The sequence below is a fragment of the Antrostomus carolinensis genome, unplaced genomic scaffold, assembly GCF_000700745.2.
Source record: "Antrostomus carolinensis isolate BGI_N321 unplaced genomic scaffold, ASM70074v2 scaffold894, whole genome shotgun sequence".
In the NCBI taxonomy this organism is placed as follows: Eukaryota; Metazoa; Chordata; class Aves; order Caprimulgiformes; family Caprimulgidae; genus Antrostomus; species Antrostomus carolinensis.
This window is the reverse complement of record NW_010312599.1, coordinates 1-10,738: the sequence shown is the minus strand read 5'-3', so window position 1 is coordinate 10,738 and position 10,738 is coordinate 1. Positions and strand designations below refer to the sequence as shown.

The 10,738-nt window shown below is 40.0% G+C and overlaps 1 protein-coding gene across 1 annotated transcript in view; it reads left to right on the top strand.

The window, feature by feature from the left end:
• FAM169A (family with sequence similarity 169 member A) overlaps nucleotides 1-8,251 on the top strand; it is a 17,478-nt gene extending 9,227 nt beyond the window's left edge. The window contains exons 8-12 of the mRNA XM_029084754.1: nucleotides 3,105-3,159; nucleotides 3,445-3,583; nucleotides 5,701-5,866; nucleotides 6,727-6,933; nucleotides 7,706-8,251. Coding sequence (XP_028940587.1) covers nucleotides 3,105-3,159; nucleotides 3,445-3,583; nucleotides 5,701-5,866; nucleotides 6,727-6,933; nucleotides 7,706-8,251 — 1,113 coding nt within the window. The remainder of the gene's footprint in view (nucleotides 1-3,104; nucleotides 3,160-3,444; nucleotides 3,584-5,700; nucleotides 5,867-6,726; nucleotides 6,934-7,705) is intronic.
• Nucleotides 8,252-10,738: the final 2,487 nt, after the last annotated feature.

The window sequence follows — 10,738 nt, the reverse complement described above, 5'->3', positions numbered from 1 at the left end:
GAATGCCTGTAGTATCAACATGACCATGCTCTCATAGAAGTCAATGCTTTCATAAAAAATAGGAAATAGTGGCCAGATCAATACTCTTGGCTATTATCTCCTCCTGGAGCTGGCTGAACACCTGCCTGCCAATGGGAAGGAATGAAGGAATTCCTTGTTTTGCTTTGCTTGTGTATGCAGCTTTTGCTTTACCCATTAACCTGTCTCTTATCTCAACCCACAATTTTTCTGATTTTTATGCTTCTGATTCTCTCCCCCATCCTACAGGAGGGGAAGTGAATGAGTCACTGTGTGGTGCTTAGTTGCTGGCTGGGGTTAAACCACAACAATCTGTAAATGTCCAGAAGCAAAAATTCTTAGTTGTGTTTCCTTTGTAACAGTGTCTTGAGCATCATCACTGAGTTCTGGATTCAGATTCCAATATCATATCAGCAAAATGATCTAAAAAAAACGTATGTCTTGGTTGTAGAACTATATGGATATAGATGGAGAAGATAGCAAAGGGATAGTAGTTATTACTGGTTTTGTCCCTGTGAGTGAAGAACTCAAGCCCTGTCTCTTGCCTTCTTCCAAAAGAGGAACAGAGAGGATACCAAAGGGCTCCAACTCTCACAGCTTGGTAGAATTGCTGGCAGCTCTCTTCTTGGCACCTGCGTGATCTGTAAGCAGTTCTACAATGCTTTGAAAACTGTTGGACCACAAAACAAAATATAATACCCCACCTTCCCCCAAACCAGGAAAAAACATTCACCAACTTGATTTTTAGCTTTCACTTAGTGCTCCCTATTGTGTGTGTTTTGATGCTAGAATAATTTGTCATTAGTCTACAAACTCTTATATATTTAAAACTCACTTGGAACTATTTCAAGCAGCAGAATGTAGATATGGCTACTCTTTGCTGGCTGCCTTGGCTAGTACTGGAAGTGAGGCTGGAAAAGTGGCAGAACACATGGATATTGGTTATTGACAGTTCTAGATTACTTTCAGCAGCTGAGAGCAATATGCACTGTTTTATTTAAATGTGTACAGCTTGTACTCACTTCAGAGTATCAAGTGCTTGACCACTGTGTCCTTAACAGACTTGCAGAAAAAATGGAAATGCTGGGGTGGTGGGGAACAACAAGAGGCAAAATAGCTCTAGGAAGAGGGAACTCTGACATAAGCAGCCTCTTGTGGTGACTGTGCATGTAACCGGCATTACTGCTGAATCACCAAGTTCTGTTTTTTTCTTGTCTGATCTTTTTTTTTTTTTTTTAACATGGCCTCCCATATTCTGTTGTGTCCATTTTATGATAAAAATAAGACTACAAAATAGAATACAAATTAAAAAATAAAACTTTCCTGTTAAATTTTTTCAGCTACTGGATTGTAGTCCCTTGAGTTTATGCAGAAAGAAGACACGAAAAAAGACTTCTGGCATTTAATTATGTGGACACCTGTTATAAACGGAATGGTTTGGAAAATAACTTCATAGTGTTGTTTGTAATGATAGGTTACTTTCAAGTCTTGATCTTCTATGTTGAGGCTAGAAGTAAAATGTAGAAAAAAATATTCATCCTAGTAAAAAAGGTAATTTTAAAAAACCCAAACCATCTGTTGAGATGTGGATGAGGAGAGGTGCTATGGTGGACCTTGTTCTCACCAACAAGGGGGAGCTGGTGGGGAATGTGAAGCTCAAGGGCAGCCTTAGATGCAGTGACCATGAAATGGTGGAGTCCAGGATCCTTAGGGCAGTGAGGAGGGTGTGCAGCAGGCTCACTACCCTGGACTTCAGGAGAGGAGAATTTGACATTTTCAGGGACCTGGTGGGTAGAGTTCTATGGGATAAAACCCTGGAGAGAAGAGGGGCCCAAGAAGGCTGGTTAATATTCAAGGATTGCCTCCTCCAAGCCCAGGAGCGTTGCATCTCAACAAAGAGGAAGTAAGACAAAAACACCAGGAGGCCTGCATGGATGGACAAGGAGCTCTTGGACAAACTCAGAGACAAAAAGGAAGCCTACAGAAGTGGAAGCAAGGACAGGCAGCCTGAGAGGAATACAGGGAAATTGTCCAAGCAGCCAGGGATCAGGTTAGAAAAGCTAAAGCCCTGGCAGAATTAAATACAGCCAGGGACATCAAGACCAACAGCAAAAGCTTTTATAGGTATGTTGGGGATAAAAGGAAGACTAGGGAAAATGTGGGCCCCCGCTGGAAGGAAATGAGAGACCTAATCACTCAGGATCTGGAGAAGGCTGAGGTATTCAGTGACTTCTTTGCCTCAGTCTTCACCAACAAGTGCTTGAGCCACACCTCCCTAAGTCACAGAAAGCAGAGGCAGAGATGGGAGAATTAAGAGCTGCCCACTGAAGGAAAAGCTGAGATTTGTGACCATCTGAGGAATCTGAAGGTGCACAAGTCTATGGGACTGGATGAGGTGCATCTGCAGGTCCTGAGAACTGTCAGATGAAGTTGCGAAGCCACTATCCATCATATTTGAGAAGTCCTGGCAGTCTGGTGAAGTTCCCGCAGACTGGAAAAAGGGGAATATAACCCACATTTTTAAAAAGGGAAGTAAGGAAGATCTGGGGAACTACAGGCTGGTCCAGTCTCGTCTCAGTGCCAGGCAAGATCATGGAGCAGATACTCCTGGAAACTGTGCTAAGGCACATGAAGAATGAGGAGGTGATTGGTGACAGACAACATGGCTTCACCAAGGGCAAATAGTGCCTGACCAATTAGATTAGATATTAGGAAGAAATTCTTCACTGTGAGGATGGTGAGACACTGGCCCAGGTTGCCCAGAGAAGTTGTGGCTGCTCCCTCCCTGGAAGTGTTCAAGACCAGGTTGGATGAGGCTTCGAGCAACATGAGCTAGTGGAAGGTGTCCCTGCTGATGGCAGGGGGGTTGGGACTGGATGAGCTTTAAGGTCGCTTCTGAACCATGCCATTCTATGATTCTGCAAGACATACATCTAAGTATCTTAAGAACTGTTGTAGCTGCTCTTCCATAGGATCTTTACTATGAAATAGGGCTTTAGAAAGATGCCACCACAGATAAAGAGATTAAGGATTTAAGTCAGTTCAGATGTTTTTGGAATAACATTAGCTTTGCTTTTGCTTCACAGGCTGACCCTCAAAAAGGTGAAGAATCAATAGATGTCTGTGCAAGCACATCTGAAGGTAAAAATAACCTCAGTATTGTGATTACTGTGGCTTAATAGGTTAGCAGACTCTTACTGCTTTCAATCTTAGCATATTCATCTGCAAAAGTTCATAAAAACATGCCTTCCTCTGAGGTGCTGAGGCTCAACTCAAACCTCAAAGAGGATTTTGAATAAAATTGTTACGAGTCTTGGTAAAGATTTGCACTCAGTTGCTTAAATGAAATATTAGGGGGTAAATTATATGCAGATCTTAGACTGCATTTATTCACTTGCTTTTCTGCCCCCCCTCCCCCCTCCCAAGACCCTAACGTAGCTCCTGTTTCCATTTGGACACGAAGCAGTCATTTGAAGCGTCCCAGGATAGGAAAAAAACCCGAGGAATCTGAGCCTGAACCTTCACGAGGAAATGAGGAAAGTACTCTTCGTGTGGCAGAAAGCAGGTAGGGGAGCCTGTATTTTGCTGATTCCTTATTTTGTTGTTTGGGCAGTTACAAACTACATCAGTGTCTCAGTGTCTGCTTGGTATTTTCTCTCCTTTCTCCCTACTTTACTTTCTCGATTTTAAAATTATTAAAAATAAAGCCTGATGTGAGAAAGAAAATTAAGACACTACCTGAAGACTGTACCAAAATGTAGTGTTTCTGAAAGCCCAGCAGATACTGGATATAACAGTAAGACAACAGTGAGGGGCTGAGAGTGTTCATTTATAGCTGAGTATGCATGAAGGTAAAAACATCTGTATTTGTACAGCTTAGTTTCTTGCAATAATATAACTGGACATGTATCTGCAATGTTATGTGTAGTCTTTGGAGGAGTGTCCCTTCCTCACCTCCTGTTATGGTGGCTATTGCAGTAAAATTAAGTCAGTGACTGTTTTCTTTGAGAGCTGTTTACTGCTTGTCAGTTAATAACAAAAGACTTACAGGGAACCACCTGTCTTCAAAGTAAAGCACTTTGTTTAGACAAATTCTGATTTAAAACCATCATATCCAAACTTACATCCTGGAAAAAAACAGTCGTCTCCAGTTTAAAGGATGTTATCCCATGTAGTAATTGTTAAATGGGGATGTGAAGAATTGTACCATTTGGGTGCCATAACAGTTCATACAAGACAGAGCCTGAAGTGCTAATTTGAACTGCCATCTAGAAAGCAGAACTCTGATGACTTAAACCAAATTTCTCATTCCTCCCTCTTCCTGTCTGTGGGTATAGATCTACACTGCTTATAGACAAACACTGCACTCCCCCAGCCCCTCATATCTCTCTCTCCCTTTCTCATTGTCTTCCAAAAATGCCCACTGCAACCCCCAAATCCTCTTTTGAAGAACTGAAGATAACCTGATTATTTTCTAGGAAATCTCTCACACTTGTTCCATTAGGTTTCTTTAAACAACATTAGTTGGTTTTTGTTCTTTTGTCACATGAAGCTGAGGTCTTCAGCTAGATACAGCCTGATTTTTGTGTTTAAACTGCTTGGTAAAACTACAGAGATAGAGCACTGCTGTCCTGCTGGTTCAGACAGGCCAAATTACATGGTTTGACAGTGCCACAGGTTGAGAAATCCTTTGCCCTGTTACTACTATTAATTAACTAGTTAGTATGTGAGAGGACTAGCCTGTAACTGAATGTCAGTATTTTGGACCTTGAAAAATTAAGTCAATTAAGTGTCACTGCTTCTTTGAACAAGATGTGTAACATGGTGTTTGTGAGCAGAGCTAAGAGGAGTCCTGATGACAACAGGGCAGGATATCAGCTTGGTTCTGTCCTTCCTTTCACATTAGCAAATGCAGCAGGGTCTTCTGTCAGGGACTTTCTCCTATGGAGTGCCTTCATCTCAAGACTGGCACGTGGGATAAAACCCTCCAATCCTGCCTTTTTTATGAGATTGTGAAGCAGCCTCCTGCAAATCTATTGCATGTACTTTTTTTCTTTGCTTGTATGTAATTTTTCCAGTTCATCTAAGTTTTATCATCTCAAAAATGAGGACTGAATGTTTGAGATAGTGTTACTGCCCATCATGTGCATCAGAGCTTCATCTTTAGCTATTTGCTAAATTAATCTCTTTCTGATGGTATCTTATTCAGCCATGATGTGTTTATTGCCTTGAATTCTTTTCCAGTCATCGTCTTTGTAATATATGTGTATTAAATGGTTATACAAACATATTTGGTTTTATAACTCCATAGTTTTTAGACTGTTTCTACAGTGGGGGTAGAAGTTGCTTCCTTTCTCACCCCTTTGTGGCTTCCAAATATGTAATGGATTACTGCTTTCTAAATTTAAAGTAATAGTCCTAAACAAATTTCTGACTTTTATAAAATGGAAGTGAGATAGGTGTCTTCATTTTATAATTGCCTAAGCAATTTTCCTAGAGGATTTTTTTTTAATGAGGAGTTAACCATTTTTAGATGTATTTAGTTTTCTGGATTCTTAGTTCCTATGGCAAGCATGTGATACAGCACTTTATAATTGGTCATGAAAGAATTTCCCTGCCGAGATCACCGAAATTATGTATTAATGTAAAAGATTAAAGGATATATCTTAATATCTGCTGCAGGCTGGAACTTCCTGCCCACACATCTGAAACCTCTGAAGACTTAGTAGAAGTACCTGAGGAGAACACTGTTAAGGAGGATGAGGTAACGACTGCTGAAAATGAGGGCCAGCCTGTATCAGAAGTGGAGCTACATGTATCGCCCACTGAGAAACAGAGTGAGAAGGAGGTGAGCTGTATGTGACAGCGATAGCAGATAATTTTGGAATAGAACTACAGTTTCTGGTAAATATAGTCCTTGCTGCCTTGATCCATGTGACTATCAAATCTCATTTTCATACCAATGTTTTGTTGATGGCATATCTGAGAAGCTGAGGCTAGTGTAGAATTAGTTTCAGGGAATATTCCATTATACTTATTTTGAGGAATAGAGTTAATAGAATTTTCAGTAAGGTGAATTTCTAGCTTGTCTACCAACCTCATTTTTTTAATTGCTTACTCCTACTCAGATATTCTGGAGAACTAGAGTAAGATCAAGACCTGATCCGGCATCTCTAATTTTTAAAAATAAAAACTTATATTTGAAGAAGCCAATAGCTAGTATGCTTCAGTGACTGTTGTTGGCTCTTTTTACTTCTCCACATAAAGCTTACCACATAAAGCTTTTATATTTAAGTCCAGCTTTTATCCACAACTTGTTAACAGCTTGAATTTAAATTTCTGAGTATCCTTTGCATCTAGCAATACCTCCAGGGTTTTTGTTCTTACTGATCGGTGAGAAAGTGGATCTTACACTGTGTTGGGTTCAAGGAATGATTGCAGCATGCATACTCGTGAGATGCATAAAAACTGGTTGGCTTGGCTCCTAATAATGGAAGCTATGGTCAGAAATTTAGTGCACGTAACAGCACCAAGCTAATACGCTGGTGAAGTTGGCTACTCTGCACTAAGCTCTGCCTTGTTAGTACACATTCCTAGGTACCTGAGCTATCTGCTTCTCACATTATGCTGCGGATTTAGATCACAGATACACCCACTACTGTTGGGGAATGACTGGGCATAATCTTGATTTAGGAATGTGATTTTTAGGAAGCTCCATCAGAAACTGTTAATGGAGAGGTAACAGAAGAGACTGGTAAGACCTCACCCGTGGCTGAAGAGGGAACAACAAATGAAGATCTAAGTGGTGAATCAAAATTGCAGCCTGAGAGTCAAGGAGAAGAACCCTTGACGCTGTTCGTTCCGTTAATCCTTGAGTCTCCAGCAAAACCTTCTGAAGACACTGTATCAGAAAAGGTGAGAGAATTTAAATGAACAATGAAGTATTTTTTCCTTCCGAATGTACATATCTTGCTGTTTTTCTTTTGTTAAGTAACAGATAAAAAGCAGCCCCTGCCATCATAGGGAATTCTTGGGAGAAGCATTAGGCCAGGTGATGTAAATCTGTAAACAGAATATATTATCATCTGTGTTTTAATATGCTGGAGTGGGGCGTATATGCATGCAAGATATGTTGCTCCAGTTTGCCTTGGCAGTAATGAAACAGCTCTTTCTCACTAAAATATTAGTTGAATATGAGTGAAAAAGCCACATCCTTATTTTTCCCAGTAATTCTGCCGTGATTAAGTGTATAAGCAATTAATGCCTGGTAAAATATCCTTCTAGAGCACAGATTTTATTGTGTTTTGTTTATAGTGCAAAAGCAGATTGTTACATGCTAGCAGAACTATAATTGTGTATGTCTAAAATAAAAAACCTTCTTCCCCCACCCCCCGTGGTTTAATTGCAGGATGTTTTTACTGTATCTGAATAATCCTTTGAATATTTTGAAAATAGGAGAGCGACTCTGGATATCTTGTGCAGTTCGCAAAATAGCCTCATGCAAAAAGGAGGAAAGGACAAAAAGGAGGAAAGGACTAGTTTGTTGACTGCACATGTAGTATTAAAAACTGATGAATGCCAAAATATCCTCCGAGGTTGCTAGCTAGGGGCAGTAGTTGTTCCGCCTGTTGTATCTTCAATTAATTGTCCCTTTGTTTACTTTGGCACCCTTCCCCTCCCGCTACAGGTTTTAAATGCAAATGATTCAGAAGTGCCGACTGAAGAAAGTACAGCGGTAGAGAAGCAGAGCACTGAAGAACAGCAAGAATCTGAACAGACCACCACTGAAAATGCAGCTGCTTTGGCGTCGAAGGAAGAGCACTCTGACAATGGCCTGCCCAACTCTATGGTAACTGAAGCAGCAGAAGAATCTGTTTCTGAAAATGTATCATCCAAAACATCTTCCTCGTTGGAAGATCAAAATGAAGAGGCGGGGCACAACTCACAGGAGGCCCCTGTTGCATTGAGTCAGAGCTCTTTGATAGTGGTTGAACTTGAGAATGTTTCTTTTCAGCAGCCTTCTGGACAGGAAGGACAGAAGAACCAGTTGGAAGAGCACTCAGAAGAGTCTGCTGAGCTGATGGATCAGTACACGCAGACGTCAGTGGAGCGGGCTGCCGACAGCAGCTCTGAGGAAGCAGAAATTGAGGTACCCATTGTAGATCGGAGAAACTTGCGAAGAAAGGCCAAAGGCTACAAAGGTCCACCCAAGAAAAAAGGAAAGACAACTTGAAAATTAAATATTGCTTGTTAATTCATCTATTTATAAGAAAGCTACTATTTTGTGTAAAACACTAGGGTGTATCTAAACCATACGGGACATAGGACACAAGTGTTTAAAATTCTGGGCTGGACTTTCTCTTGGGATTCATCTCCTTTCCTCAAGTTTTCTTGAATTTTTATCCACTAAATATTGAGCTTCATCAGAGTACGGAAGTAAACAGCCAGTCTCCTCCTTTTATAAAGGATACTTGTGGAATACAGTTGTGCTAGCAAAGGGGACAGTTTGCATATTTGAGGTGGCAGTTGTGGAAGAAAAACGCAATGTGAAATCCTGGCCCTATCAAGGTCCCTTGAATTCCCATAGACTTCCATGAGGCCAGACATCACTCTAGCAATTTTTTAATAACTTTGTTCTCTGCTGTGGAGAGAAGCAGAACAAGAAAAATCCTTCCTCACTTCTTGTTCCCTCCCCATAGATTTTTCTCAGATGAGGTTAAAAGAATCTAAGATTTTGTAATTCGGGGTCTCAAAATAAAGAAGGTATAAAAACAATATAAGCAGCATCTGATCATGAGAATCACTTGAAACAGCTGAGTCAGTAGAAACACAGTCAGTGCAGTATCTGCCATGGCACACTCTGATAATGAAGTTTTTGATGTGAAGATTAACATGGCTACACAGTAACTGTGTAGCTTCCAAAGCGAACATCTCGGTAAGTTTTTTCCAGTATTGAGTGTGGACTCCAGTACATAGATGGAATCATTTGAACTGCCTTCTTAACTGCCTGCATGTGTTGAGTGGATACTTGATTACTTATTACATTACAGGAAAAGGATATGACAACTTTTGATCTCGTTTTGGTCTGAATGGAAGTGGTCCTTTGTGTTTTCCAAATGCTTAGCTGGTTCTGTGGGATAACTATTAAAATGTTCTGTCTGCCAGATGTGTGACTCCTGTAAGCACTGGCATTTCAGGTAGTTTTGACGTTCATTAGTGTGAATATTAGTGGGTGTTTCAGCAAATGCTTGTTTGCCGAAATTCTATGCCTTTAGGAGTTAGCAGGTGATCGCTTGGCAAGTACTTCTGATTCCCACTTTCTTTTTCTAATTTGAGTGTAGTCCCTGGGATAATAGCTTCCCAGTTCATAGCTTTTCTTAAAAGCAGCAACCAAACTTTACTGTATGCAAACAGAAATAAAAACAGTTTTTTTAATGGATGCTGCCCTTCAAAGATTCTCCTAGCATACCATATATTTAACTTTGTCACACAGACAGTGAGTTACTCCTTAGTTTGCTATGCTTTCCTTCAATAAATGAAGCTCCTCTTGTAATGGATTAAAAACTCGGGAGTGAGAAAGAACAGTGGTTCCAAGAACAGGAAGTCACACCACTGTTTGTCCTGCTGTATGCCTTTTCTAAGATAAGTGAACTAGTCTCCCACAGTGTCTCAAAAATAGAGGTATCCAGAAATTGTTGTTCAGGACTTCTGAGTACAGGGTTCACTTGAATAGTTGCAATGCTGTCTTAACTTTTATCCCTCTATGAAGCTAATGTAAGAATCTGGTTTTAAATTTTATGCTCATACGATTTAACTGTATTTATAAGACATTTTAACCAGATAAGATACATTCAAACTCTTTCTTTCAGCTGATGAAGTACCATGCTCCTTTTTAATCTGTTAAGAGCAGTTTATAGGAGAAAAAAAAAATCAAGCATTTCCTATAGACCATGTGAGACAAAACTTCTGTTATGTTCTGTAAACATAGTATCTCTTTTAGTGGGGGGGGGGAAAAAATCCCTGAACAAACCAACAACAACAAAAAACAAACCACAAACAAAAAGAGTGGCTAGAAAACACATCTATTGCATTGCTAAGAATTTGGGATTTGTGAGGGCTGGTGGCATAAAAAAGTTGTATACAGTATATTGTGAGTCAGCTTCTGTTTTTAGAGCAAGCTTTACTAAAGATTAATCTGATGAATGCTTCTGTTTATGCAAATGTATCCACTTTCAAACAGTTAAAGGTTCTTTTGCTTATGAAAATTGAGTCCCAGTTACTTCAATTACTTTTAGGTGGATTTTTGATACGTATGTTTATTGCTTGTATTCCCTGTGAGGTCAGAAAGCAGCATGCATGAGAATGTAATGTCACTTTTATGGCTTTTATGTTTCATGGCTAAGATGGAACTGATTTCAATTAGTATCTTTCTTTTAAGACATACTGAATACATAAATATTACAGCAGGATTATTGGATTAAGTCAGTCTTGGTTTCCAGTGAGAACAGTCAGATTTCTAACCTCATTTCAGAGAGTCAGTTTTAAATACTAAATTTAAATTAACACCTTTAAATATGCTTTTGAGTAGATACCTCTGTAAATCTGGGGTAACTGAGATAGAAGCTGATGGCTGAACTGTTACATACAGAATATGGGCAGTTGGGGTGCAGTTAGCAATTCTGATAACCAGTTGTGGTGGGTTGACCCTGGCTGGGTGCCA